The sequence below is a fragment of the Heloderma suspectum genome, chromosome 1, assembly GCF_057233095.1.
Source record: "Heloderma suspectum isolate Gila_16-S chromosome 1, 16-S_ref, whole genome shotgun sequence".
NCBI lineage: Eukaryota > Metazoa > Chordata > Lepidosauria > Squamata > Helodermatidae > Heloderma > Heloderma suspectum.
This window is the reverse complement of record NC_139458.1, coordinates 13295673-13321503: the sequence shown is the minus strand read 5'-3', so window position 1 is coordinate 13321503 and position 25831 is coordinate 13295673. Positions and strand designations below refer to the sequence as shown.

General features: G+C 46.9%; 1 protein-coding gene across 1 annotated transcript; it reads left to right on the top strand.

Annotated features, from left to right (window-relative positions):
- The first annotated feature begins 1776 nt into the window (after positions 1 to 1776).
- Positions 1777 to 25636, top strand: LOC146356928 (homeobox protein SIX4-like). The gene is made up of 3 exons (XM_084836453.1): positions 1777 to 2657; positions 17147 to 17847; positions 23960 to 25636. The coding sequence occupies exons 1-3, from the start codon at positions 1789 to 1791 to the stop codon at positions 24751 to 24753; spliced, it is 2364 nt and encodes a 787-aa protein (XP_084692579.1). The 5' UTR covers positions 1777 to 1788; the 3' UTR covers positions 24754 to 25636.
- Positions 25637 to 25831: the final 195 nt, after the last annotated feature.

Genomic DNA, 25831 nt, shown 5'->3' with positions numbered 1-25831 from the left:
CCATCCACATCTACTCGGAAGTAAGTCCCACTGAACTCAGCCGGACTTTTCCTCAAGTAAATAGGCATAAAGCCGGCGCCTTGCAGTTTAATCCTATGCGTGTTTCCTTAGACGTGAAACTGCAATCCTGTACACAATTACCTGGCTGGAAGTAAGGCCCTTTGAACCCGGCGGGGTTTACTCTGAGTAAACATGTATACGATTCCGTTCTGATTCTCACTGAACGCAGTTAGGACTGTAATCGGAGCACAGATTGGTAGGATCTGGCCGCACAAGATCGCAGCCTGATCCTAATCTCATTACTCAGAAGCGTACTGCCAAGAACGTGTTTTTAGGATCGCAACCTTCCGAGATATAACCCATTCGGAGAATCCACACAAAAGGCCAGGAGCAGGGAAGAAGTCGAATACAACACAACATAAAAAGCATTGTGTGAGTCGCCACAATTCAGCCGTGCATCACAGAAAAGAGCCCCCCTCCTGCACTGCTATGGCTATAATTACCCTGCCTCACTCGTTGGGTCGTATCAAGAAGATCTCTTCACGTTTATTTGCCATCTTTTTGGTCTTGGGGCAGAACATGTCCTTTTGTTTGTATAGCACCACGCACATCAATACATGTAACTGCAAGCCTATGCATATTTTCCTCTAAACCGAGTTCAGCGGGGCTTACCCCCAGATAAGCATGCGTAGGGCCGCAACCTAAGCTGCAGTCCTATGCCCACTTAGCTGGGAGCAAGAAGCCCCATTGAACTCAAATGTAAACCCGCACAGGATTGCACTGTTAAGGTGGCTAAATTCCAGCCTTACCCAGGAATACGCTCCTCTGAGCCCAACAGAACTTACTTCCAACACGCTTGGAATAAGCATACTGTAGATGCTTATTCTCCAAAATATTCAGGGCAGCAGCGTGAGTACAGGTAATCCTGTACTTTAGCCTGCTAATATCTATTTAGAACTAAGTCCCATAGAGTTCAATGAAGCTTTAGGTATATAGGATTGCAATTTAGCCAAGTACCCAGCCAGCGGTCACCTGCTCTAGCACTCCACGCGGGCGATCGATTCCAAATCCAGCGTTCTCTAACTTAAGTCCCATTCATTTAAGTGGGTCTGTTGTAACTAGGACTAAGATCTCTTCGGCACCTTAGAAAGTTTTGTTTTGCTTTTTTTTTTAAATGCATAACACGGAAAGTGGTGGGGGGAGGAACCATCTATTTGGTTTTAAGATTCCCTCCGATCAAGAGGACAGAAAGACAACACGCCAAGCCTGCAGGTAGAGGTGTTTCACATTTAAAGAAGGGAGGAAGTCGTGCGGAGCATGGATGGAATGGGGGGGGGGAGAGAGGGGAGGAGTTGAGTGACGGTTTCTATAGGAACTCCGGATCCTCCGCCCCTCCGTGTGACCCGGCCAATCCGCGAGCCCGCCCGGGTCCACAGGCAGCTTGTGCCATTAAGAATATGTAGCAGGCGAGAGAAGCTCTGGAGGAGTCACGTTGGGGGGGGAAAGAAAGAAAGGGAGGAGGGGGGAGGAGGAAAGCAGCCGCGATCCGTTTACACTAGTTTTGCTAGAACAAGCTGTCTTAATGGTTACTGCGGGGCGGCGAGGAAACCTGATCGGCTAAACGCCAGCCGGGTGCCGGTGCTGGAGGAGGAGGTGGGGCAGGAGGAGGTGGGGTGTGCACTTTCCGGGGAGGGGGGGTGTAGAGGAGGAGGAGGAGGAGGAGGAGGAGGGGGAGAGCAGGAAAAAACGCCACCCACCCAACTCCAAACCAAAACAAGCGGGGGGAAAATGTCTTCTGCCTCTCCCACCACCACGCTCCCCGGCGTGGTGGCGGCGATCAAGCAAGAAAGCGTGCTGGAAATGCTCTCCGGCGGCGCGCCGGAGAAGGCAACCCGGGAAGGCTCGGCTCCCGCGCCTGCACCGCCTCCTGCTCTCGCCGCCGCCGCGCCTTTTGCACGGAAGGAGGAGGCAGAGGACGACGACGACGACGAAGCCGCCGCCGGCGCCGCGGATCAGGTCCTGCTCCACGCGGAACTCCTGGTGAGGAACCACCACTCCGCCTCCTCGTCGGCGTCCTCCTCGCCCCCGTCCTCCTCGCCCCAGGCGCGGCTCGCCTTCTCGCCGGACCACGTCGCCTGCGTGTGCGAGGCTCTGCAGCAAGGCGGGAACCTGGACCGCCTGGCCCGGTTCTTGTGGTCGCTGCCCGAGAGCGACCTGCTACGTGGCAACGAGAGCCTGCTCAAAGCCCGCGCGCTGGTGGCGTTCCACCAGGGGCTGTTCGCGGAGCTCTACGGCATCCTGGAGAGCCACAGCTTCGCCGCCGCCAACCACCCGCTGCTGCAGGAGCTGTGGTACAAGGCGCGCTACACCGAGGCGGAGCGGGCCCGCGGGCGGCCCCTGGGCGCCGTCGACAAGTACCGGCTGCGCAGGAAGTTCCCGCTGCCCCGCACCATCTGGGACGGCGAGGAGACGGTGTACTGCTTCAAGGAGAAGTCGCGCAACGCCCTCAAGGAGCTCTACAAGCAGAACCGCTACCCGTCCCCCGCCGAGAAGCGCAACCTGGCCAAGATCACCGGCCTCTCGCTCACGCAGGTCAGCAACTGGTTCAAGAACCGGCGGCAGCGGGATCGCAACCCCTCCGAGCCGCAGTCCAAAAGGTGAGCGCCGCTGCCGGGGAGCTCGCGCGCCGAGGGAAGCCGGTGGGTCTGTGCGCGCGGCCGCGCCCCCTCAGCCGGGGAGACAGAGCCGCCCTGGGTCGGGAAGCTGGCCTCCTAAGGCCTTGGTGCGTGCTGAGGGCCTGCCTCGGCGTCGAGGGAAATGAACTCGGCACATGGGCAAGGACGCCGTGATGTGCTCTTGCTTTGCAGGCTCCAGAGTTTTAAGCCCCGGTACTAGAAGACTTGGCGCAACTTCTGCGCCGGGCTCCCCTCTTGCTGGATTTGGTACCCCACTCTGCTCCCCCTCCCCTTGCTTCCTGCCCCCTGCGCACCTCTCTTCTATGATCTTGCCTTCTCCCTTACTTCCCCCAGCCATGTAACTCCCCTACTACTTTGTCTGATTTCTCTTCCCTTGCCTTCATTCTCTCCATCTTTCTTCTGCCTCCTTTGCTTGGCTTACTTATCCTCCCACCCCCCAGTCTCCTTTGGTTCCGCTCACACCCTGTCACCCCTTACTGGTCCCTAATTTTGCCTGACTTAATATTAATATTGCTCTTCAAGACTGTTCAAAGTGCTTTCCGTACACCCTTGGTAAGCCTCACAACAGTCCTGTAATGTAGGACATCATTATTGTCATCCCCATCTTGCTGGCTGGGAAAAATGGAGCTGAGAGAGTAGTGGCCTGCCCTAGGCCACCCAGTGAGTTTGTAGCAGGGGCCTGATTTGAACTGGGGACTTCCAAGCTCACACTCTCCTCATACCACGCTGTGGCTTGCCATCTTGCCCTTCCTCCTGCCCTCTACCTCTCCTCCCACTTTGTCTGGCTTTGTTTCTCTCCCCCCCACCCCCAGTCTGCCTCGTAACACCTTGCCTGTTTCTTGCTCTTCCTGTTCCCCGCTCCTCTTGTCTGGCTTTCCCGTTCCCCCTCCCATGCCCCCTGTCCTTGCCTGGTTTTCATTCCTTGTCAAACATGGCGTTTACCTTCCACGCTCCTTTTCCTCTCTCAGTCTCCTACCATCTCCAATGCCTAATCTTGCACTCTGTCTAAACATAACCGCTCCTTCTCAGGCAGTAGGAGCAAGAGTCTGCTTGCCCCTTCAAACACACTCCCCCCATCATTGCCTTCATCCTGTGCTCAAGCCTACCAAGGCTCCCCCCCCCCGCTTTTTTCTCCCTCATGACCTTCACTTCCCTCTTTCTCCCCACAACCTTCAAAAACCTCTGCCTGGGGGCACCACCTTCCCATGCTCACACAGGTCTTCCCCTTTAACCCACAGGAGTTCTTTGTATCTGGATTCCTCCTGGAATCATTTTTGTGCACATGGTTTCCCTTCTTTCTCTCCCTCTTCAAAAAAAAATACATAAATCAAAGAATTTAACACACACCCCCAGGGTGCAGGTTTCCCCACCAGTACTTCCATGTCCATCCGTCCCCATAAAGATTCGTGCAGCCTTATGACCTGTCTCTCCAGAACACCAGTCTAACTTCTAAAACCTGTTGTCATGAGTTCGGACATTTTTCCAGATCTTCAGGCTCCTGCAGCCCATAGAATAGGGGGGAAAAGTTTTGTTTCTTCATCTTAGTCTCTGCATCTGTAATTCCAGCCTCCCTAATATGCTTCCTCAAACACACACATACACACGCACGTTGTTCTCTCCCCCTAGACTTTTTCTCCTTATTTTGTTTGACAGCGTTAATCATTTGCTCAGGTTTGATGTCATGGGGAAAAAAGAGAAACATGAAGCATGGTGCTTGGCTGGAGGGTTCTCTATTCCCCCCCCCCTTGCTCACTCCCTCACTCCTCTTGTTGTGAAACTTGATTCTGTGCTGATTCAGATCAGGTTTCATTTCCCCAGAAGACAGGAACAAGGACTGCCCCAGCCTTGATCCCAAACAGCCCCTGGCCTCAAAAGCTCCCAGGACCAACACCTTTTAGCTAGCCTCTAATTTGGAGTGTGTGTGTGTGTGTTTTGGGTGTTTTACAACCGTACTTCTGAGAAATTGCACTGTTCACTTTTACATAGTTTTCCCTGGATTCCCTCTCGTTCCTCATGAAAATATACTGGAGTATTCCTAATTTCACAGAAGGTAGGGTCAAAATCCTTCTTTTGCTGGATCCAGCAAACTGGTTGGGCCCAGGGTGGTAAAATCAGGGAAAACCTTCCTGCTGAGGGCCCCCCTGGGGGTATTCCACTGCCTGGAAGCAGCCAGGTAAGTGACCTGCCTGCCTGCACAAGACACATTCCACTCCCCCTGCGTTCACCCCTCCCAATCCTTTTCAGAGGGACTGGCTGGCTGAAGGCAGGAAAAGGTGTGTGTGTGTGTGTGTGTGTGTGTCTGTGTGTGTGTGTGTTTTAAGCCTCAAGGGCCCCTCTTCAAGCAAGGGCACCTTTGTGCTGAGACAGCCCCTTTCTATCCTTGGAGCACATACATCAAAGCCACAAATGGGGGTGGGGGGGCTGCAAAAGGGGAGGGCCAGTCAGCAAACTCAGGAGGGGGCGGTCAGAGTGAGGTAGGTGTGGAAGTTTGGACATGCTACAGTTCTTGCAGAGGGGGGGTGTTGTTTGGGGGGGTCGCTTGTTTTTTTTTCTGGTGGTGTGAGCTAATTGCCCTCTGGAGCTTATAGGGCAAAATCCTGGGTTTCTGCTGTGCTGAAGGGAAGAAAGGAGCACCTTTTTTTCTTCCTAAGTATTCGGAGACAAACTTAAACAGAGGCAACGTGGGCTATGATTGAGCTGCCTCTGTAGGCCACATCATATACTGTATTTATTTTTTTTGTTAAGGATTATGTAGTACATGCAAACAAATGTTTAACACGCACTGCTTGCAAACCTGTTTGATATGGGTATGTGTTGCAGCAGGATCATGGCGGGCTGTGACTCGTGGCACCCTGTGTCATCGCCTTATTAATCAAAACATTTAAGTGATCCTTTGCCATTTGGGGAGGCAGGAGATCCCACTCCCCACCTGATCGCACTGGATGACCCTTCCTCAGGAGCATCTGTAACTCCTCCCTGCTCACTGGTACAACAGGGGGACCTATTGTTATCACAAACAATTCAACCAGCTTATGTATCGGGTCAAAGGCAGAGATCTTTTTTGCTTGAAAAAACAAAATGCTTGACCCTTTGACTATAATGATAACTTTTTATAGTTCTGAGATATATATATAAAAAAGAAACCCCAACTAATATTCTTAGAACATGCTAGTTTTTTGCAGTTTAGTCAAATTAGCCCTCAACATGTCTGTTTCCTCGCCCCCTTCTGCAATCTCTTTCATTCATTCTGTCTTTTTTTGTCCCCTCCAAGGAGCTCTGAGCAGCACACATGGTTTTCCCTCCCCATTTTATCCTTGTAACAACCCTTTGAGGTAGGTTGGGCTAGTTAGTTACTGACAGAGGCAGTGAGTGAGTGGCCCAAAGTCACTCAAGGACCTTCATGGCCAAGTGGGGATTTGAACCTGTGTCTACACGCTCACAGTCATACAGTCTTAACCACAACACCACACTGGCTTTCTTTGCCATCCCCTTACAGAAATCTGAAATGATGCCCCTGTTATAGTCTAAGAATAGACTGCTTTTTAGCTGTTAGCACATTTGGTTATGTCATTATGCTCCCTCCTGGGTTGTGCTCCCTGGCTATCTTCTTTTCAGAAGGAGATACAACATTCTTATTTTGCAATGCATTATTTAATGCTTAAACTTAATTCACATAAACATGGGTTAATTTTCTTCGGCAATGTCTTCCAGACTTTTACAAATCCTTTTTGTTCTTCCTTGAACCCTTTCCAGAAATAATGGCTTGTGCCAATGAGTAGGACATAGGGACTATAACACACTCTTAGTTGAGACCACTTTCCCTAATGTGATGCTCTCCAGATGTGTCGGACTGCAAGTTCCAATGCTGGGAGTGGTCTGACACATCTGGAGGGCACCATGTTAAGGAATACTGGCTTAGACCAAAAGAGAGTGATCGAAAATAAACAGCTACAGCTCCTTGCTTATCGGCAGGGATGTGTGATTTTCTCCTCCCCTGCTGCTGTAGCTGCAATAACTGGGATGCTCTTTCTTTCACTTCCCAGTGTGCTGTTTTTCTTTCCCTTGAGAATTCAGGCTTGACAACACCTGACACCTTTTGGCCTTGCTCTCATAGTGGTGGTAAATTCATCTGTTCAAAAAGCCATTCATAGTTGTGTCTGTGACCCACCACTGCCATATGGGATGGCTTGCTGACCTGGATATTGTTTTATTGCACATTGTTTGATGTCCATCATCCATATACCATGTTCAAGACCTTCCTGTTGTTTTCCCTCTGTGAGTCCTACTTGGGGAAAGGCCTTAGCTCAGGGGAAGAACACAAGCAGAAGGTCCCAGGTTCAGTTCCCGGCATCTCCAGATAGGACTGGGAAAGACTCCTGTTCGATACCGCAGAGAGCCACTGCCAGCGTGCCACAAAACATAATTAAACCACATAGTGATTTCTGTGAGTCCAAAGTACCCATCTGCTGGGAAGGCTGCCCACCATGTCTCTGAATGATTTACTGATCTGGTTTGACCTCTTTGCAGTTCGCCTGTGGTGTTGGTGGGCAATTCTGCCATATCTTTCCATCAGATGTGATGAGATTGCTCCTTGCTTGCATTGCAGAGTCACAAAAGAATGTATCTACCCTGAGAGGAGGGTGCCTGTTGTATCTCTGTATGTGAGGCAGGCGCATATCAATGACTTGTGCAGGTACATGCTGGGCAGCCTCTTGGTGGGTCACTTTTGCACATCCAGGTGCTAAACCCCAACCATGTTGGGGGATAATAGCCTCCAACATATGCCTCCATCTGAGTATCTTACTCAGATAGTTTTACTATCGGAAGTCTGGGAAATACTGACCTACAGGGGAAATTAGAGGTAGTAAAAAATTCCTGTTCCAAACTGATTCACCCCTAAGACTCTGATGTCCTCGCTTTGCAGGACTAACAAGCAACCATACAGAGGCACCTGACGGGCAGTGATTTCCACTGTTGCACATATAGGGAACATCAGAAGCTGCCTTACACATACCAGTAGGGGAACATCCCTTCACTGGGCAATCCCACCGCTACTGTCACCACATGTGGCAGATTACTCTCACCCACACAATGCACTGCCAATACATGGAAGACACCCCATGTAGGTTATCCCACCATTTACTTCCGCTGCCACCATAAATCAACACCGCTTTATTCAATATACTCTTGACCTAAGGCAGCTTGGTCATTAGGTGTGAGACAAGTCGATTGAAGGTACAGGTATAGCAAACAAAGATAAGAAATATTTCTATCAAAAAGAAATGGAGCAAGAAAGCCTATAATTTATGGCCACTGTTACTTTAAAACAAGGCTTCTGTGTCGTTGCTTTTACCACTATTCAGGTTATAAAAGCTACAGTTCCAAACCTAAGCCAATTTCCCTGTCAAGCTCCACCTCCGTTAACATACAGGCTTGGCATTGGGGGCTTGAGATTAGTCCTCCTCCTGGTAAGGATTAACTACCACCTGGGACCTTTATTGCACTTTATCAGACTTCCCATGAAGTCTTCAATCTGGTCTGGTAGCTTGCTCTGTCTTCAGACCTCCACCACCAGCTCTTACTCAGGCATCTGCTCTTCCTGAAGGTTGCTTTCGGAGTCTTCCTCTCTATATGTGCTGACCTTCTTCTGCTTCTGCCTTGTCCGCTTCCAGCTTGGCTTCCCAGTCTAGCTGGTTCCTTCCTCAGCCTCTGCTGAAGACAGTATTCCATTGACACTGCCCTGGAGACACTTGGCTTCTCCACGGTGGTTCAGCCATTGGTAACCTGGATTGGATTATTGCAATGCGCTCTGTGTGGGGCTACCCTTGGGCCTGGTCTGGAAGCTTCAACTACTGCAGAATGCAGCTGCAAGGCTACTAACAGGGGCCTCTTTTTGGCAGCATGTTATACCTCTGCTCAAAGAACTGTCCTGGGTGCCAGTAAGCTACCGGGCCACGTTTAAGGTTCTGTTATTAACATACAAAGCCCTGAACAACTTGAGACCAGGTTACCTTAGGAATCGCCTCACCCCTTGTGTCTCTGCCTGGTCCTTGCGGTCGTCAAGAGGAGCATCTCTGAGGGTGCCACCTCCTAGCATGGCTGGGGAATTCTGGGAGTTGTAGGCCTTTTCTCCGTCTAAACATGCATAGGATTGTGCCCTTAGAGCATTTAGTGTTGCAGCACCCGCCCTCTGGAACGCACTTCCCCTGGACGTTAGGCAGCCATCTTCAGACTTGATCTTTAGACGTCTGCTCAAAACCCACCTCTTCATGCACACTTTCCCAGAAGCACAATCCAGCCAGTATGGTTATAGTTGATGAGTGATTATTTTACTGTGTGTTTGTTCTATGTTTTTATTCTTTCTGTACACCACTTTGATAGCCCACGGGAACGTGGTATATAAATCTATGTAGTAATAATAAGAAACTACATCTTGATATTGCCCCTCTGGCCCAGCAGTTCTCCGGGCAATGTAAATTTGGAAGTGCAGGCGCTCATCATGACAGTCCCCAGAGCCATACCTCCAAGGAGAGTCCAAAAATTCAGGCAGCTGCCTTGACCCACATCAGCAAACCAGTTCTAGCAGTTTTCATCTCCTCCAGGAGCAGGTCTTTGGTAAAGCAAATGGGCCCTAATTGCCCATTCAAGACCAAGCCACCCCAAAATACTTTGCATTACAACAAGGAACAATATACTCTTGCTGGGAAAATTCATTAACCCCCAGCAACTATGAGGATTGCAGCTAAGCTCAGAGGAAACAGGGAAGTCTGAGGCTGGGGTGGTGGAGTTTGGGGCGGGGGGGGGGGGCTGATGATGTCATCATCCCTGCTAATAAAAAAAAGTGCAGGCGCTGCCTCCCTATGATCAGAGAATCTTTCCCATTACCTGCCATCCATGTTGTCCTTTCAATTGAAAATGGCAGAAATTGAACCTGGGACCTTCTGTGTGTGTAGCATATATTCTGCCGTGGAGATCTGTTCCACCAAATAGCCTCAGGCTGGAATCCTATATCCACTTGCCCGGGAATAAGCCTGATTGAGCTCAATGGGAGTTACGGCAAAGGAGACATGTACAGGATTGCACTTAAGGCTTGTTAATTTAGGGAGACTGTTCTGGTTCAGAGTGTGAGAATTCTTGGGTTTGACCCCTGAGCAAGCCTGGATTAAAAGGTGAATAGACAAATTGGGGTTCCAGCATTGAATAGATTAATCAGTTACTTGATTTTAAAAGTTTAATCACCTAAAATGGTGCTGCAATTAATTGGGCAGCAGAATTTTTAAATAAATTAATGCAATTGCTTATGAAAACCCGCAAATGGCGAGCACCGTCGGAAAAGAGGCATCCCCCCTCCATTTTTTCTCCTTCCTTGGAGGGAATGCCTTTTCTAAGATGCTTGCTGTGACCGTGTCCATCATTTAAAAACAAAGTGTGTTTCCTGATTCAGAAATAATATTTTTCTCATATTTAAATTTAATTAGTCAACTGAAACGCGTATGATTATTTGATTTAATTTTTTTTAAGAGTTGTAGCCCTAAGGCAAACGCACCTCTGAGCTTGGCTGCTCCTTTAGCAAAGAGGAGGTGAGGCAGCCCCCTCTGTGTGATTCATGCAATGCATAATTAATTTACTGCCTTACATGACAATTTTGTTTTTGTTTTTTTGAAGGGCTTGCCAGATCTACTTTGCTTTTCCCTGGAACCCTGGGGTCTACCAACCCAAGCCAGGGGCAAAATAGTGGCTCAGGCAGGTGGACAAATGCTAAGAATCAAGGGGCAGGACATGCATCTGAAGACATGCTCACCCCAGAAATTTGCGATTGGTACCAGAACCAAGCTCACAAGTCCTTTCGCAAAAAAAATCCACTCCTGGTTTCTCCCCAAGTGTTGTTTTTCAGCAACTTAGAGAACTGGGAGTCAGAAACTCTTGCTAAGCTACTGTAAATCACACAGAGATCTACCAGTAGATTCTGATCTATCTTTTGCCCACTCCTAGATGAATTCATTGAGGACGGGTCTGTGAATGGCTATTTTGCTGTGATGGTTAAAGGGAACCTCCATGCTGAATACCAATTCCTTGGAGGTCAGCATAAACATCTGTAGAGAGCTATTGCCTTCACGACATGCTTGGATGAAGCCATCTGGTTGGCCATGTGGGAACAGAATGTTGGCCTGATGGAACGGGGCTGCTCTTACGTTGCTATGTCTCGTGGGCTTTTGGAGAGGTTCCTGTGATAGCTGTTAGGCCACGTAGCTCAGGAGAGATGAGCTCCTGAGCAGTCCTGTCTTCAGAATTAAGTATGTGATAGAGACCATCCCAGAGGCCAAGCAGTGGAACACACACCTGCCAGATAATTCCAGAGTAATGCAGATGCCAGGGCCATGCTCTGCATCAGGGTTTGGAAACTCAGTCTTGGCTCTCAATCCGGCCCTATGGCCTCTTACCCTTGGCCACCAATTGTGTGGTGGTTTCCCCAGCTTTTGTGAAGTTTTTCCCCATTCTAAAATGTTGAAATGCCTCTCCTAAGGCTTAGCTGCTGTCAGTAGAAGCTTTAAGCTAAAATATATTGGGTTTTTGGCCCCACTCCTTTTGCCTTTGGTCTGCCCTTTTTGCATTTGGCCGCACTCACCACTGGAGTGTGACACACAGGCGCACACACACACACCCAAGCTTCTCTGAAATGGAATTTGGCCCTTGGGCTGAAAGAGGTTCAGCACCTCTAAGAACATAAAGAGAGCCCTGCTGGATCAGACCAAGGGTCTATCTAGTCTAGCATTCTGTTCACAGAGTGGCCAACCAGCTGTCGGCCAGGAACCCACAAGCAGGACACGAGTGCAACAGCACCCTCCCACCCATGTTCCCCAGCAACTGGTGTGGATAGGCTCACTGCCTCTGGTGCTGGAGGTAGCACATAGCCATCGGGACTAGTAGCCATTGATAGCCTTCTCCAGGAATTTGTCCAACCCCCTCTTAAAGCCATCCAAGTTGGTGGCCATCTCTACATCCCGTTGTAGCGAATTCCATAGTTTAACTATGCGCTGTGTGAAGGAGTCCTTTCTTTTATGTGTCCTGAATCTCCCACAAATCATCTTCATGGGATGACCCCGTTGGGTTCTAGTATTTTGAGAGAGGGAGAAAAATGTCCCCCTATCCACATTCTACACACCATGCATAATTTTGTAGACCTCTATCGTGTCTCCCCTTTCCCTCCCTTTTTCAAAGCTAAACAATACCAGCTGTTGTAACCTTCTCTCATAGAGGAGATGCTCCAGCCCCTTGATCTCTCTAGTTGCCCTACTCTACCTGCAGCTTCTGAGGCAACGGCCTGTTACAAGCCATGTTAGCTATGAATGATTTCCAAACACCAAGGGTCGGTTCCAGATTTCGTTATGCCTAGAGCAGGCCTATTGAAATCAATGGGGGTGAGTTATGACTCACTTAAATCCCATTGGTTTTGATGGGTCTGCTGTAGGCATAACAAAATGTGGTGATCTCAGTGAGTCTACTCTCGACATGACAGAATCAAGTCTGAGTTGGGGCCTGCCAGACAAGTCGCCGAAGCTTTGCGAGAGGATTGTTCGTGTATTGGCAGGTTGAGCTGCATTTTTGCAAACAGGATCAGATGCGCTGGCAAAACCTCATCAGTGCTGGCATTTGCTTTCTTTTTAATGGAGTTGCGGGCTTATTCAAGAGCAAAGTGCTGGAAAGTGTTCATATCTTAGCCTTTTCTCCCTCCATCCTAAATAGAAAATGGCTTGTGTTGAGTTGTGTGTTGTGTTTTGTTTTAAACTCTGATAATTCTGATATTTGCAGTGGAAGGGGAATCATGTCCAGAGACTATGGGGTCAGAGCTGAATGGTAGAGCCCGTGCTTTGCATGCAGAAGATTACAGGTTTGAGCACTGGCAACTCCAGTTACAAAGGGTCAGGTAGCAGGAAAGGGGAAAGAGATGCTAGAGCAGGGGGTGCAGAAGTTCTTCCAGGCGGAGGGCCAAATTCCATTTCAGAGAAGCTCTCGGGGGCCACATTCCTGTGTTGGGCAGGGCTGGAGGCAAACGGGGAGGGCCAAAATTAACAAAAACACCAGCATATTTTAGTGTAAACCTCTTGCTGCAGGTAACTAAGCCTTAGGAGAGGCACTTTGAAATTTTAGAATGCGGAAGAACTACACGCAAGTTGGGACTGCAGCTGTTGATCAGGGAAAGCGGGTGGGGAAGGGGGCACGGCCATTTGTGGAACCCAAGATGGCTGGATTTGCCCCCGCCCCGGCCTGAGGTTCTCCACCCCTGCCCTAGAGCATGGGTAGGCACCCCGGTGCCCTCCAGAAGTTTTGCACTTCCAACTCATGCATGTTGCCTTGTCCCTAAGCCTTGTTGAGGAATTTGATACTTATTTGGATGTTTATTTCTCTCCCTTGTTGCCCCACGGTGTCCCCCTCTACCCCCATCCCAACTACCATGCTTTGGAAAATCTTTTTACCCATGAAAGCAGGAGGCAAAGGCTGTGCCGCTTAATTTTTCTACGTTCCCCATGTTGAAACCAATGACCAGAGGAAGAAGAGCCTTGGCTTGTACCTCATTATTGGCTTCGCCACCCTGTCTCCAGCATGGCCTATGGTCAGGGATTATGGCAGTTGTGGTTCAGACCATTTGGAGGTCGCCGGGTTGCCTGCCACTGCCTTAAAGGGCTTCTGCCAGACCTTCACCACTGGGCTAGAGGATATATAGTCTGAACTGGCTGCCTATTTACCTATGATCCCACATCCAAATGTCTATTTTAGGCATATACACACACTAAGGTTTGCAAACATCTAACAAGCCTGGGAGGGAGAATATCAAAAAACCAATTTGGAGTATGACAGAGAGAGATCTCTTGTTTCAAGGAGACCCCCCTATGTCATATTCCAAATTTGTTTCTTGTAATTACTCCCCAGGCTTCAAAAGTGGCTTATGTTGCAGCATGGCGGGTGTGGGCCTGTTACCGGAGAACCCTCAGCAGGCAGGTGTAGCTAATCGCACCGTTCTATGGATTATGGCCAAAAGTGCTTTGGAGGATATCCCCTAGTTTGGGAACGATTTGCCGTAGTTTGGAAAGAAACACAGCCAGGGACTGTTGGATCTTAGAGGGGCTTTGGACCTTACCAAAGCAAGACGTACAAGTGCCTCCCTTTTTATTCCTCCTCCTGTTTGAAATAATTTTTTCACATCTTCCCCTAGTCTGGGGACAGCCATGCTGTGAGCAAACAAAGACGTACCAGAGGGCTCTTCTTATGTTCTTAACAACGGGGTTTCAAAAGAGAGGCCTAAAGATTCATCCCAATAAAATTAGTTTGGATGTTTCAGTTCTCTTTTAACAGTCACCAATGTCATACTCTCGAAAGGCCTACAATTGCAGACAAGATACCAAGAATGTAATTGGTACTTCTGATGTCATGCCAAATGGCTGCTAGCTGGCTGCCCATCCATCTGCACCATTCTTGAAAGCATTTTAGGAGCAGACACGGTGGTTGGCCTCTATTTTTCCTTTTGTTACATTTGCATTAAACATGTTGGGCTGTTCTGGAAAGAGGAGCTGGAGGGCGCATTTTATTCTCTGTAATTAATATAACTTGGTTGCATTTCCATGAGTCCTTTTGGTGCCAAAGTACAGCTGATGGACAGCTAGCACTGATTTTACAGTGTTTTCATTGTAACGTTATTACACCCAGGGGTGTGCAGGCGTGGTGGGAGCAGAATTAATCTGGGTTTCTTTTTTGTTTGGTTTTTCTTTCTCTGGTTCTGTTCCTTTTGCCAGAATCTGTTCAGATTAGGACTCTTGCCCAATTTAAAGGAATCTTCGTCAACCTATCATATGAGTTGGTTGGTTGATGTAAATACATGTGAGTGAAAAAGAATTGTTCTGAAGTTTTGCAGGCGAAAGTTAATGCATCTCTGCCACTGAGGGAACTAGGAATTTATTCTTTTAAAAAAGAGAAGGAGAGAATGATGTTCCTCAGCTAACACCAGCTAACAGAATACTAGACTAGACAGGCCTTTGGTCTGATCCAACAAGGGCCTATATCTAGTCCAGCATTCTGTTTCCACAGTGGCCAACCAACCGTCTGTGCAAAATCCGCAAGCAGAGCACAAGCAGACAGCAGCCTCCTTGTGTTCCCCAGCAACTGGTGTATACAGGCAAACTGCCTCTGATAATAGAAGTATATACCCTTCAGGACTAGTAGCCATTCATAGCCATATCCTCCGTGAATTTGTCTAATCCCTTTTTAAAGCCATCCAAGTTGATGGCCTTCACTACATTTTGTGGAAGCAAATTCCATAGTTTTTAACTGTGCATCATGTAAAGTACTTTTATCTATCCTAAATTTCCCACCATTTAGCTTCATTGGATGACCAGAGGTTCTAGTATTATATGAGAGAGAGAAACCCTGTCCAGTTTCTCTACACCTTGCATAACTGTATACGCCTCTATCATATCCCCCTTAATCACACCTTTTCTAAACTAAGGGCGCAATCCTATGGCCGCTAGACAGCCATAGGATTATTCGGTTTTGGGGAGCCGACCTCAGAGCCAGTGTTCCAAGGTCGGTTCCCAGAAAACCACCTCCCTGCCCCCGCTGCCTCATAATAGACACGGTTCGTCCTCTGCCCCCTTCTCATAAGAGCAATGCAGAGTGGGGGGAAAGGGAGCTGGGAGGGGATAGCAGAAGCATTGTTACACTGCTTTCTGTGTGCTGTCTGGCCTCCCCCTCTGACCCGCTCTGGCTAGACATCCGAAATTTTCCCTCTAGCCTCTCATGCAGGGCGTCCAGAGCACAGAGAAGATCCCCATTGAAAGAAGTTTGGAGGCAGCCGACTATCTCCATTGGATTGTGCCCTGATAAGCCCCAGATGTTGTAACCTTTCCTCATATCGGAGTTCTTCCAGCCCCTTGATCATTTCAGTTGCCTTTTTCTGCACCTTTTCCAACTTCACAATATCCTTTTTTAGATACAGTGACCAGAACTGTACACAGGGTTCCAAATCTGGTTGTGCCATAGATTTGTATAAGGACATTGTGTATGCCTTTATGTATGGTTTTTATGTATGATTCCTTTCCTAAAGATCCCCAACATAGAATTTGCCATTCTCCCAGTTTGTAGAGATCCTTTTGGAGCTCTTTCCACTCCTTCAAAGAAACACCTGTCACCCATGCAGCCATATGTTGCCCATCTGAGTTTATGGTCTCAATCCAGATAAACGTGCAGCTAGCTTCACATTCCCAGATTGCAATCCTAAACACACTTAGGTAAAGGTAAAGGTGTCCCCAACCAGTCGTGTCCGACTCCAGGGTGTGGTGCTCATCTCCATTTCTAAGCCGAAGAGCCAGCGCTGTCCGAAGATGCTTCCGTGGTCGTGTGGCCGGCATGACTGAACACCGAGGTGCACGGAATGCTGTTGCCTTTCCCGCCGAAGCAGCGTGTGTTTATCTACTTGGCAGTTTCTTGCTTTCGAACTGCTAGGTTGGCAGGAGCTGGGACTGAAGATGGGAGCTCATTCCGTCACACAGCACTCGGGTCTCAAACTGCTGTGTTGCCGACCTTCCAGTCTGCAGTTCAGCATCTTAACCACTAAGTCACCGCGGCCCTACTTACACACTAACTAGGGAGTAAAACCCACTGAAGACAGTGGAACATAATTCTGAATAAACATGCATAGGTTTGTACTATACAGCTGAAATTTTATGCTCATGTACTGGGGGGGGGGGTTCTTAAACAGGAGTACTGTTCCAAAGTGTGGTGAGGGTGGGAGGATTTAAATTCTCACTGGAGGTGTGCAAAGAGCAAAACCTTGGGTGTGTCTAATTGTGGCACAGATTTTTCCAGTTTTGTGCTGGAGTGGGAGACCCACGTTCAAATCCCTGTTCAGTCACAAATCTCACTAGGCACACTACTATCTTTCAGCCTAACCTACTTTTCAGAGTTATTGTGAGAATACACGAGCAAGAAACCTTTTAAGTACGTTCTATGCTGGAAACCTTTACAGAAAAGACTACTTCTGTTTTCACAATGTGCTAAAAGAAAATACTACTGATTTACTACTGTTGAACATTAATGCCAGCCATGTGATAAGTATTGTTATAGAAGTGGCATAGTCCATGCCTGAAGGGCTTAGATCTGATCTACATGTGCAGCAGAATCAGATGGTGTAGTATTTCCTGAACGGGACCATTTCAGATTGCCAGTGGGAAATCTCCTGTGTGAATGCTCTCCCTCAAAATAAAGAAGGAAAAGCAGAGCTCTGTATGTAAAAAACAAACATATCAAGGAAAAGAGTTCAAGGCTAGCCTCCCTGAGGATTCTAGTTTTCTGTGTGCAGGGAGATTTTACCCACCTGTGGGAGAGCATTCAAATACAGCCCCGGTTTGGGAATGTAGCAGGGATGCCACGTCAACTCACTGTCCTTTCTTCCCTTGTAGCGAGTCAGATGGCAACCCCAGCACAGAAGACGAGTCCAGCAAAGGCCAAGACGACTTATGTCCGCATTCCCTTGCCAGTACCTCAGATGGAGGCACCACCTTGAGCCTTCCTAGCCACATGGAGCCAGTCTACATGCAGCCGCTGGGAAACTCCAAAATCTCTTTAAGCTCTTCAGGCGTTTTGTTGAATGGAAACTTGGTGCCTGCTAGTCAGTCTCCCGTCTTTCTTAACGGTACCTCTTTCATTCAGGGGCCCAGTGGCGTCCTTCTCAATGGGCTTAGTGTGGGGGCTTCGCAAGCCGGATCGTCAAACCCACCCAAAACGTCTCCAAGTTCTTTGAGCAATGGGGTGTCCATGACTGACATGTTGGCCTCTTCTCCAGAAGATGTGAAAGACTTCAAAATTCTCCAGGCTTCCATGTCAAACTCCGTAGCGACAACAACGACAACGTACAGCCCCAGTTCTGTACCTGCCTCTTTCTCAGGTTTGATACCAAGCATGGAGGTGAAGAGGGAAGAAAGTGAAGAAGCAATAGCATCACAAGATGGCAGCTCTGTGGTTACTTTTACAACTCCAGTCCAAATAAACCAATATGGCGTTGTCCAGATCCCTAATTCGGCAACCAGCAGCCAGTTACTTAACGGAGGCATCAGTTTTTCTCCAGTGCAACTGCCTCCTGTTTCAGCAGCAACTTCCCAAGGTAAAATTCTGTTACTTATTAAATTATGTTTTATCTGAAAGACTGCATTCTCCCATACGAACCTGCCCAGGTTTTAAGATCTTCAGGGGAGGCCCCTCTCTGAGTACCGCCCCCATCAGAGGCATGTGTTGTGGGGACATGAGACAGGGCCTTCTCAGTTGCTGCTCCCAGGCTCTGGAACTCCCTGCTGAGGGAGGTTAGATTGGCTCCCTCTGTGTTGTCCTTCTGCCAGCACGCAAAGACATTTTTATTCAAGCAAGCCTTTAACATATAAGCTGGTGTGTTGATGAAGGGGTTTTAATTGGTTCAGTGCTGTTTATTTCTTTGAGTGTGTGTTTTTAAATGTGTTTTTTAATGTCCTATTTTAATTAAGATTTTTGTTTTTAATCTGTATTTTATTGTTAGCCACCTAGTGCACCATTTTTATTTTTTGGCAGAAAGTGTAAATTAAATATTTGCTATGAAGTTAAAAAGTTTTTCAAAGGTTCGCCCACTATTCCAGATTACCACACACACACACACACAAACACACACAAATCCTCGAGAGCAGATTTGCAGGGTGGAAGGGGGAGTGAAGATTGCCTCCCCTATTAGCAGGCTTCAGAATCTTAGAATCTAGCCCCATGTTTCCTTTTCATTCCAATGCGTGGGTTGCAATTCACAGGTCGCTTCCTCCCGTTTCAGAGCAGTCCCACTGATGTCTGTGGCATTAATGATAAGTGCCTTGTGGACTCATCTTTAGAAGTATTTATTCAATGCAGCACAGCATCAAATAGGGTGGCTGCTAACAAAGGTGGAGAAAAAGTGCACTTGATTGTGTTAATAAATAGCACTTACATGCCGTTCTCTGAGTGTTCAGAGTCCTTCAGGTACTAGGGTTAGAGGAATCTGTAGATTGTTTTGGTTTGTCCAAAAAATCTATCGATTTTTCATTTTTTCACTTTTCCAATCCTGTTTCTGCATCAGTTTGCAATGAGTAAAAATATATATCATATTTGTATGTATTTTCTTCTACATTTTTCCTAATACATGCATTTTGTACAGCATTGCCTAATATACAGATTTTTTTTGCAAACAAGTTTTCCTTCTGCTTTTTTGTATATATTTTCCCCAGCATGCCCATTTTTGTGTATACTTATTCGAAATAAATGCATTTTTGTTCACATTTTGTGATTGGGGAGCTGCATTGCCAAATTTGGAGAAGTGTGAATAAAGGATAGCTGTGTTTCACTTCACATATTGGTTTGGAAAATGTGAACAAATTTCTCCCAATCCCTATCACATACATTATCTCTGTAATCCTTACAACAACCCTGCAAGGTAGATCTGTTTTATTATCCCCACATTGCAGATAGGGAGGTTAAGACCATCTAGTGAGTTCCTGACAAAGGCTAGATTTGAACTGGGAAGTTCCTGGTTTGCAGTTTGCAGTGCAAACCTAAGCATGTTTACTTAGAAATGAATTCTGCTGTATTCAGTGGGGCTTACTGAAGTGCACGTAGGACTGAGTAGTACTACATGTCTACTCAATAGTAAGCCCCTTTGAGGTCAGTGAGGCTTACTTCCACATAAGTGAGTATAGGATTGCAGCCATAGTCTCTTTGGGCACAATCCTATACATATTTAGGCAGAAAAAAAGTCCTACAACTCCCAACATTTCCCAGCCAGCCATGCCAGCTCAGGGATGCTTGGAGTTGTAGGACTTTTTTCTGTCTAAACATGCATAGGATTGCACCCTTAATCACTATGCTGCATCATTTATTATTACACTGTCCTTATGCCACCTTTTCTCCAAGGACCTCAGAGTGGCATGCATTATCTTTTCTCCCCCACTTTCCCCCATCTCACTGTCACAACAATCTCATTGTCAGGTGGGATAAGTAGAGAAAGGGTGGTTGACGTTGGCTGTGCTTTGTCTATAGTGTCTTTCTTTTAGGTGGAGGTGACACCTCAGCTCTAACTTTCCCGGTGACCAGCAGAAGCATGATCGTGCCAAATAGGCAAATATTTGCATTTATTCATTTGCTCTGCATAATCCTGTATTTTGCTAATCATCAGGAAGGACAACGCTTCTCGGACTATCGATGTCCCGCGCCTCCTCTGATTGCTCTAAATCCCACCCAGCCCTTCCATCTGTTTTCTGAAACTTCACTAGGTTTTCCATATGCATGTTCAAGCTTCCCTTCTTCGTTTTCCTTTTTTTTCCAATTACAGTTGAGGTTCTCAAGCTTGCATTGAGTTCCGCACCCAACGTCAAGTCCTGTGCTCACTGCAGGATTTTGAGCCCCCTTGGGCAGGACACCCTCCCTGGGCCCCCTCCCTCAGGGAGTCCACCTTCTCACTGCCATTGTCACCCGCTGCTGTTGCTCCTCCTCCTCTTTCTCATCCTTGCTCCCACTTGCTTGCTTGGCAGGCAGAGAGCCAGTGAGCAATGGCCGTGGCATCTCCTGCTCCTCCTTCTCACCACCTCCATTGTTTGGGCCAGAGCAAAAGGCAGGTAGACAAGCAGCTCGCAATGGTGAAGAGGAGGAGCAACTCCAGGGAGCTCTGGTCAGTGGGCCCCTGCTGGGCTGTGGGTCCTTAGCACATGCCCAACCATGCCTACCCTTGACACTGGCTCTACTCAGTGCCCTGTCTGGAAAATCCTATTTCAGTAGGGCAAACCACACATCTCTCTCCATTTGTTGTAATATCTGAAGTCTTCTTTATATGTCATGGTAGCAGTGTGTGAGCTGAATGTCTGTGGCTTCATTCCATGTTTCTGCCATGACACTGAAAAGGCCCAGCACCGCACTGGATAGATCCTTCTTGCCCAGTTATCGCCTGGCAATCTTTGGGTAGAAATGCCAACAATTGAGTAGAGTGCTTTCTCCTTTATCAACCTGCCTGGTGGCTGAAGTCATCAGATGCGGTGCATGTGGTGGTTCCATATGGACCATTGGTCTCACTGGAGTCAGCCTGCAGTAGATCCTTCAGTGTGGTGGCTCCCTTTCTGTGAAATTCCCTGCCTTTGGAGGTCAGGCAAGCACCAATGTGCTGTTTTCAGCACTTGCTGAAGACATCTTTATTTCAACAAGTCTTCCTTGATTGACCAGCCACGGTTTTTATTTATATTCTGTTTTTAAAGAACTTTTAAAAACTTTTAACATGATGTTTTAAAAACTTTTAACATGGTGTTTTTAAAACTTTTATTATGGTGTTTTTAAAGCTTTTATTATGGTGTTTTTAAAGCTTTTATTATGGTGTTTTATTCCTTTTATCTTTTATTGTTCACCATTCCAGAATCCATTTAGATGTGGAGCAGTATATAAATATTGAATAAATAGATAAATAAATCTAATGGTCAGGGAAGAAAGACCCACATGGTTGCCTCTGCCCATGCTCTGCCAGATTTTTCAGTGTTATCACTGCAGCATGGACTGAACCCTCCAATAAGCAGCCCCCACTTCACCACCATAATGCATCAAGGACACCAGCTGTAAAAAATCAGGTGCTCGGGGATGTCTTGACTCAGTGAATAACCTGTGTGCTTTTCCTGGTATGAAAAATCAAAGGCAACTTTCCCCAACCTGATACCCTCCCCAATATGTTGGACTTCAACTCCCACCATCCCTAGCTGGTATGACCATTGTCCATGTTGGCTGCAGATGATGGGAGCTGTAGTTGAACGGATCTGGAGGGCACCAGGTTGGGGAAGGCTGATCAAAGGGCTTTGCACCAATAGCTTAAAAGGCCTGCAAGAATTTATGGTTGGACCCCTCCTCTACAGCAAGAGTGGGAAACCTGTGGCTCCCTGGTTTGGTTTGGCTGTGCTGGCGAGGCCTAATGGCACTTGTAGAGCAACCATTTGGAGGGCCACAAGTTGCTCACCCTGCTCTATGTAGCCTCCTGGGACCTCCCAAAAATGGCCTTGTGAGGGTTGGGGGACCTTCTAGAACAGAATGGCCTGTGGTGTGTGTGGCGAGGGGGATGGCAACAGGGAGGGAGAATAGGCAAAAATCGGGGGGGGGCTCCCCCCTGTGAATAGAAGTACATTACGCACATGGAACCACGCCTTTGGATCCTGCCAGATGTGGCATTTATTTTCCCCAAGTGTCATCCAAGAATAAGTATCTAAGAAATAAATGGGCTATACCCCAGCTAAATCAGGCCTTTTACATTCAAAGAACCTCCAAGTAAGCAAATACAAATATTAGGAAGGTACCTGTCAAGTGAGCGCTTGCTTTCTAAGCGGTATATAAAAAAGCCTCCATTAATTGAATTTTAATTGTGTCCAGTCGCTTGTTACACAAAGTTTAGGGTTTCACGTCTCCAGTCTCCATATTTCTTCTCTAACCCTTGAAAGAGAGGCTTATAGTAGTTGTCAACTTCAACTGGGTGATATCCCAGACTTTTTAATGCCCCTTTATTCTTTCCTGGGATAGTATTTGCATGTTGGTGTCTTGCGAAGACTAATCTGTCTGTGACTCACATTATCAAACTGAAGTTGTGTTTCTTTTGTGGATACTGAATCTCTTTCATAATTGAAAAGGCAAATCAAAGGGTCAGATAATTAATTCCTTCAGTTGTAATAATCATCAGGGTCTGATTGTTTATAGCTTTTTGACAATGCCACCGTAGATGGATAAAACTGCCTGCAGTTGTGTCATGAAACCATCACCTATCTGCTGAATTGTGTGGTTCACCTTTCCCCAACCTGGTACCCTTCATATATTTTGGGCTACAGTTCCCATCCGTCCCAGCAAGCATGGTATGCTGGGAGTTGTAGTCCAAAACTTCTGGGGAGCACCAGACTGGGGAAAGCTGGTATATTTTATAGAGTTTCGAGGAGTTATTTAGCAGTGCATTTTGAAGACTTTTCTCTAAGGGTCAAATGGCACATCTAGGCCCTTTATAAATTAACTAGAGGCCTAAAGCCAAAGATTTGGTTGGCTATTTCAGACTAATATGGGCACTTCAGTCTTCTTCATTTCAGTAGCTCCTGGGATTATGTGTACCTCTCCTCTCTATCCATTCTCTCTCGCTGGCCCAGTTCAGATATAATGACCTGGTCCGCAAATAACGTTAACCCAGGGTTTGTTGCCCTACCCAGGGTTTGCCTGGCAGACAACTAACTATAGTTAGTAAGGACAAGCCAGGATCAAAAACTGGCTTATGATCCTGGCTTGTCCTCAAACTATAGTTTTAACAATTGTATTTATTTATGTAGTTACAATATTTTTGTATTTTCCTTCGAGGTGAAGCCTTCTCAAGGCAGTTTATGAGGTAAAATTTTAAAACAATAATAAAATGCAATTAACTAAAAGAGCAGCAGAGCACATTTAAAATAAGAGCAACAGTAAAAACTCCAATTTATAAAATAAAGATGGACAAACAAAGCACAGTCTCCCTTAGGTTGAACATCATGGCGCACTGCATTTAATTTCAAAGCGGAAGCTTCTGATCTTCTCCTCCTGGTGAATGAAAGGGAAGAGCGCCTCGTTCACGTAGCAGCAAACTAGAGTTTGCCATTACATCTGAACAGGATCAACTCCATCTTTCTTCTTCTCCTCATTCATCTGAACCATTCCCTCTTCCAGCCCCCTTGTCCAAGCACTGTCACCACCCTGCTTCCCTTGGTCTACTCAGTAGACTCTACTGTCTTTTCCAGTCCCTGTTCTGGCTTTCCTATGCTCTTTCTTCTGCTCCTTCTATAGGACCTTCTCTCTGTGCCTCTCTAACATCTTGAGCAATTTGGTCAATGAGCCAGAGAGCTTTAGTGTCAGAGCAGCTCAGGAAAGGGCAGCCAAGCATGCGTCTGCCTACCATCCTCCTCTGTGACACAGGGCAGCTCAGCCAGTCACTGTCAGAAAGCTTCACCACCACCAAGTCTAGGTTTTCCTGATAAATAATCACATTGTGATAGTTCCATATTCCCACTTGTGATTTCATGGTGAAGAATCTTTCTCCCACTTTAACTACAGATAGTTGGATGACTGCATTCTTCGGGGCAGTCCTGCACTTTGAAAGCCATAAGTGTATGTATGTGTAAGAGTCCTTGGATTCTTAATTGTACTTTACTCAACTTTAAGGCTATCCCTTTTGTGTTTCCTTATCCCTTCCTTATCCACAGGCAATATTTCAATAAATCAAAGCACGTCCGGCAGCAGCACGTTTACAAGTGACTCTGCAACAGCACAACAAGGGAAAGTGTTTTTCAGCTCACTTGCTCCTGTGGTGTACACGGTCCCAAATTCAAGCCAGGTGATTGGACCAGTTAAACAAGAAGGACTAGAAACGAGCTTGGTGTTTTCCCAAGTCATGCCACTGGGTCAAAACACCCAACTTCATGCAAATCTACCTTCAGACAACCTATCCAGCGGGGGCCTCCAGCCAGGCGCTTCCTCCTTAGTCAACGTGACTCTGGCGCACAACTTTTCTCTAGGGCCGCCCACTCTTTTAAATGCAGATGAACTTGGCTCATCCGTGTCTGAGAGCCCCCCAATGTCGGCCTCCGTGACAAGTGGGGCCACCGTTGTTTCCATCAGCAATGCAAACTATGCAACGCTTCAGAACTGCTCCCTCCTCACCGGCCAGGACCTGATGCCCATGCCAGCAACACAGCCGCCACTTGGTGGGATCGGTCCGGCAACTAGCAATCACGTCGGGTCCCACCCATCGGTGCAAATCCATCCTCATTTCACTCGAGAGCAGAGGTTAATCCTGCAGTCTGTCCCTAGCCTGAAGGAAAACTTCTTATCCGATTCCGAGAGCAAATCGCCGAGCAGCTTGATGATGCTAGAGTCGAAAACCAAATACGTGATGAGCAATATGGTTGATGCAATTTGTGAAGAGCTGGGGACAGACAAAAAACAGCTGGCCAAACTCCAGACGGTACAGATGGATGAAGATATGCAAGACTTGTAAAAATAATAATAATAATAATTACATTTTTTATTCACATTTCAGTAGAGAAGTCTCTTCCCCAAAAGGCCCTATAAGCACAGAGTGTTGTTTTTCTCTTCTAGTCAAAATATGCATACAGGACAACCCCCAAAAAGCACATTTGAAGGGTCTACGTTAAATAAGTGGAAGTCTCCACTAGGAATACAAGGTTGCCATGCATTGTTTGGATGGAATCTAACCTTCGTTAAACCTGGTTAAAAGAACGGGGGACGGGCGTGGAGAGAAATGCAAGTCAGATATGGGATGGTTTGGCTTACTAATATTGTCCAAATAGTTTCATTAGACATGCAACACTTCAATGTTTTTTCAGAAAGTATATCCTCCAAATATTAGATAGGAAGAATTATCTTTCTGAAAAGACTGGGAAAAAAGGAAATCCTGTTGCTTTTTGGTCTGGATGCCAGTTTACTTGTAAATGGTGGGCATTGACAAAATGGTGTTTGTTTGTTTTTAATTTTAATGAATATTCTTGATGATACCTCACGAGCTACTGTTACCTTCTTGGCTGAGGTTAAAAAAGCAAGCACAATTGCAAGTAACCATTTTTGCTGATTTTCTTGTTTGTTTTTCCAGCAGAATCTAAATGTTCTGCACTCTCAGTCTTTGCCGTTTTGAGATGTTATCTCCTTTCTCTTTCTATCTCTTTCTAAGGCTTTTGAATCGGGGGGTGGGGGGACACATTTTGCAACTTGAAATAATGCAACCCAGAAACCTTTGCTCCTCCATGTATGTAAATATTGTTTTAATCGCTCTAAAGGGAAGTCCTGCTTTTACTAGTATGATGATGGATTCTATTTATAGTTATTGGTGTTCCTTTATCATTTCTAGACATGTTAAACAGTCCAGTTTTACTGACTGCTTTATTTATTTTTCATATTTTTGAACAGGAAGTTATTTCTGACAGTTTTAAGACACACACACACACCCGGGATAGGGCTTCAGCAATTGGATTTTTGACCGATTTAGACGAAAGGTTAATTATGCTGATGCTAGAATATGAACAAATGCAATTTGGAGACTCTGGGACCTTTTCCCACAC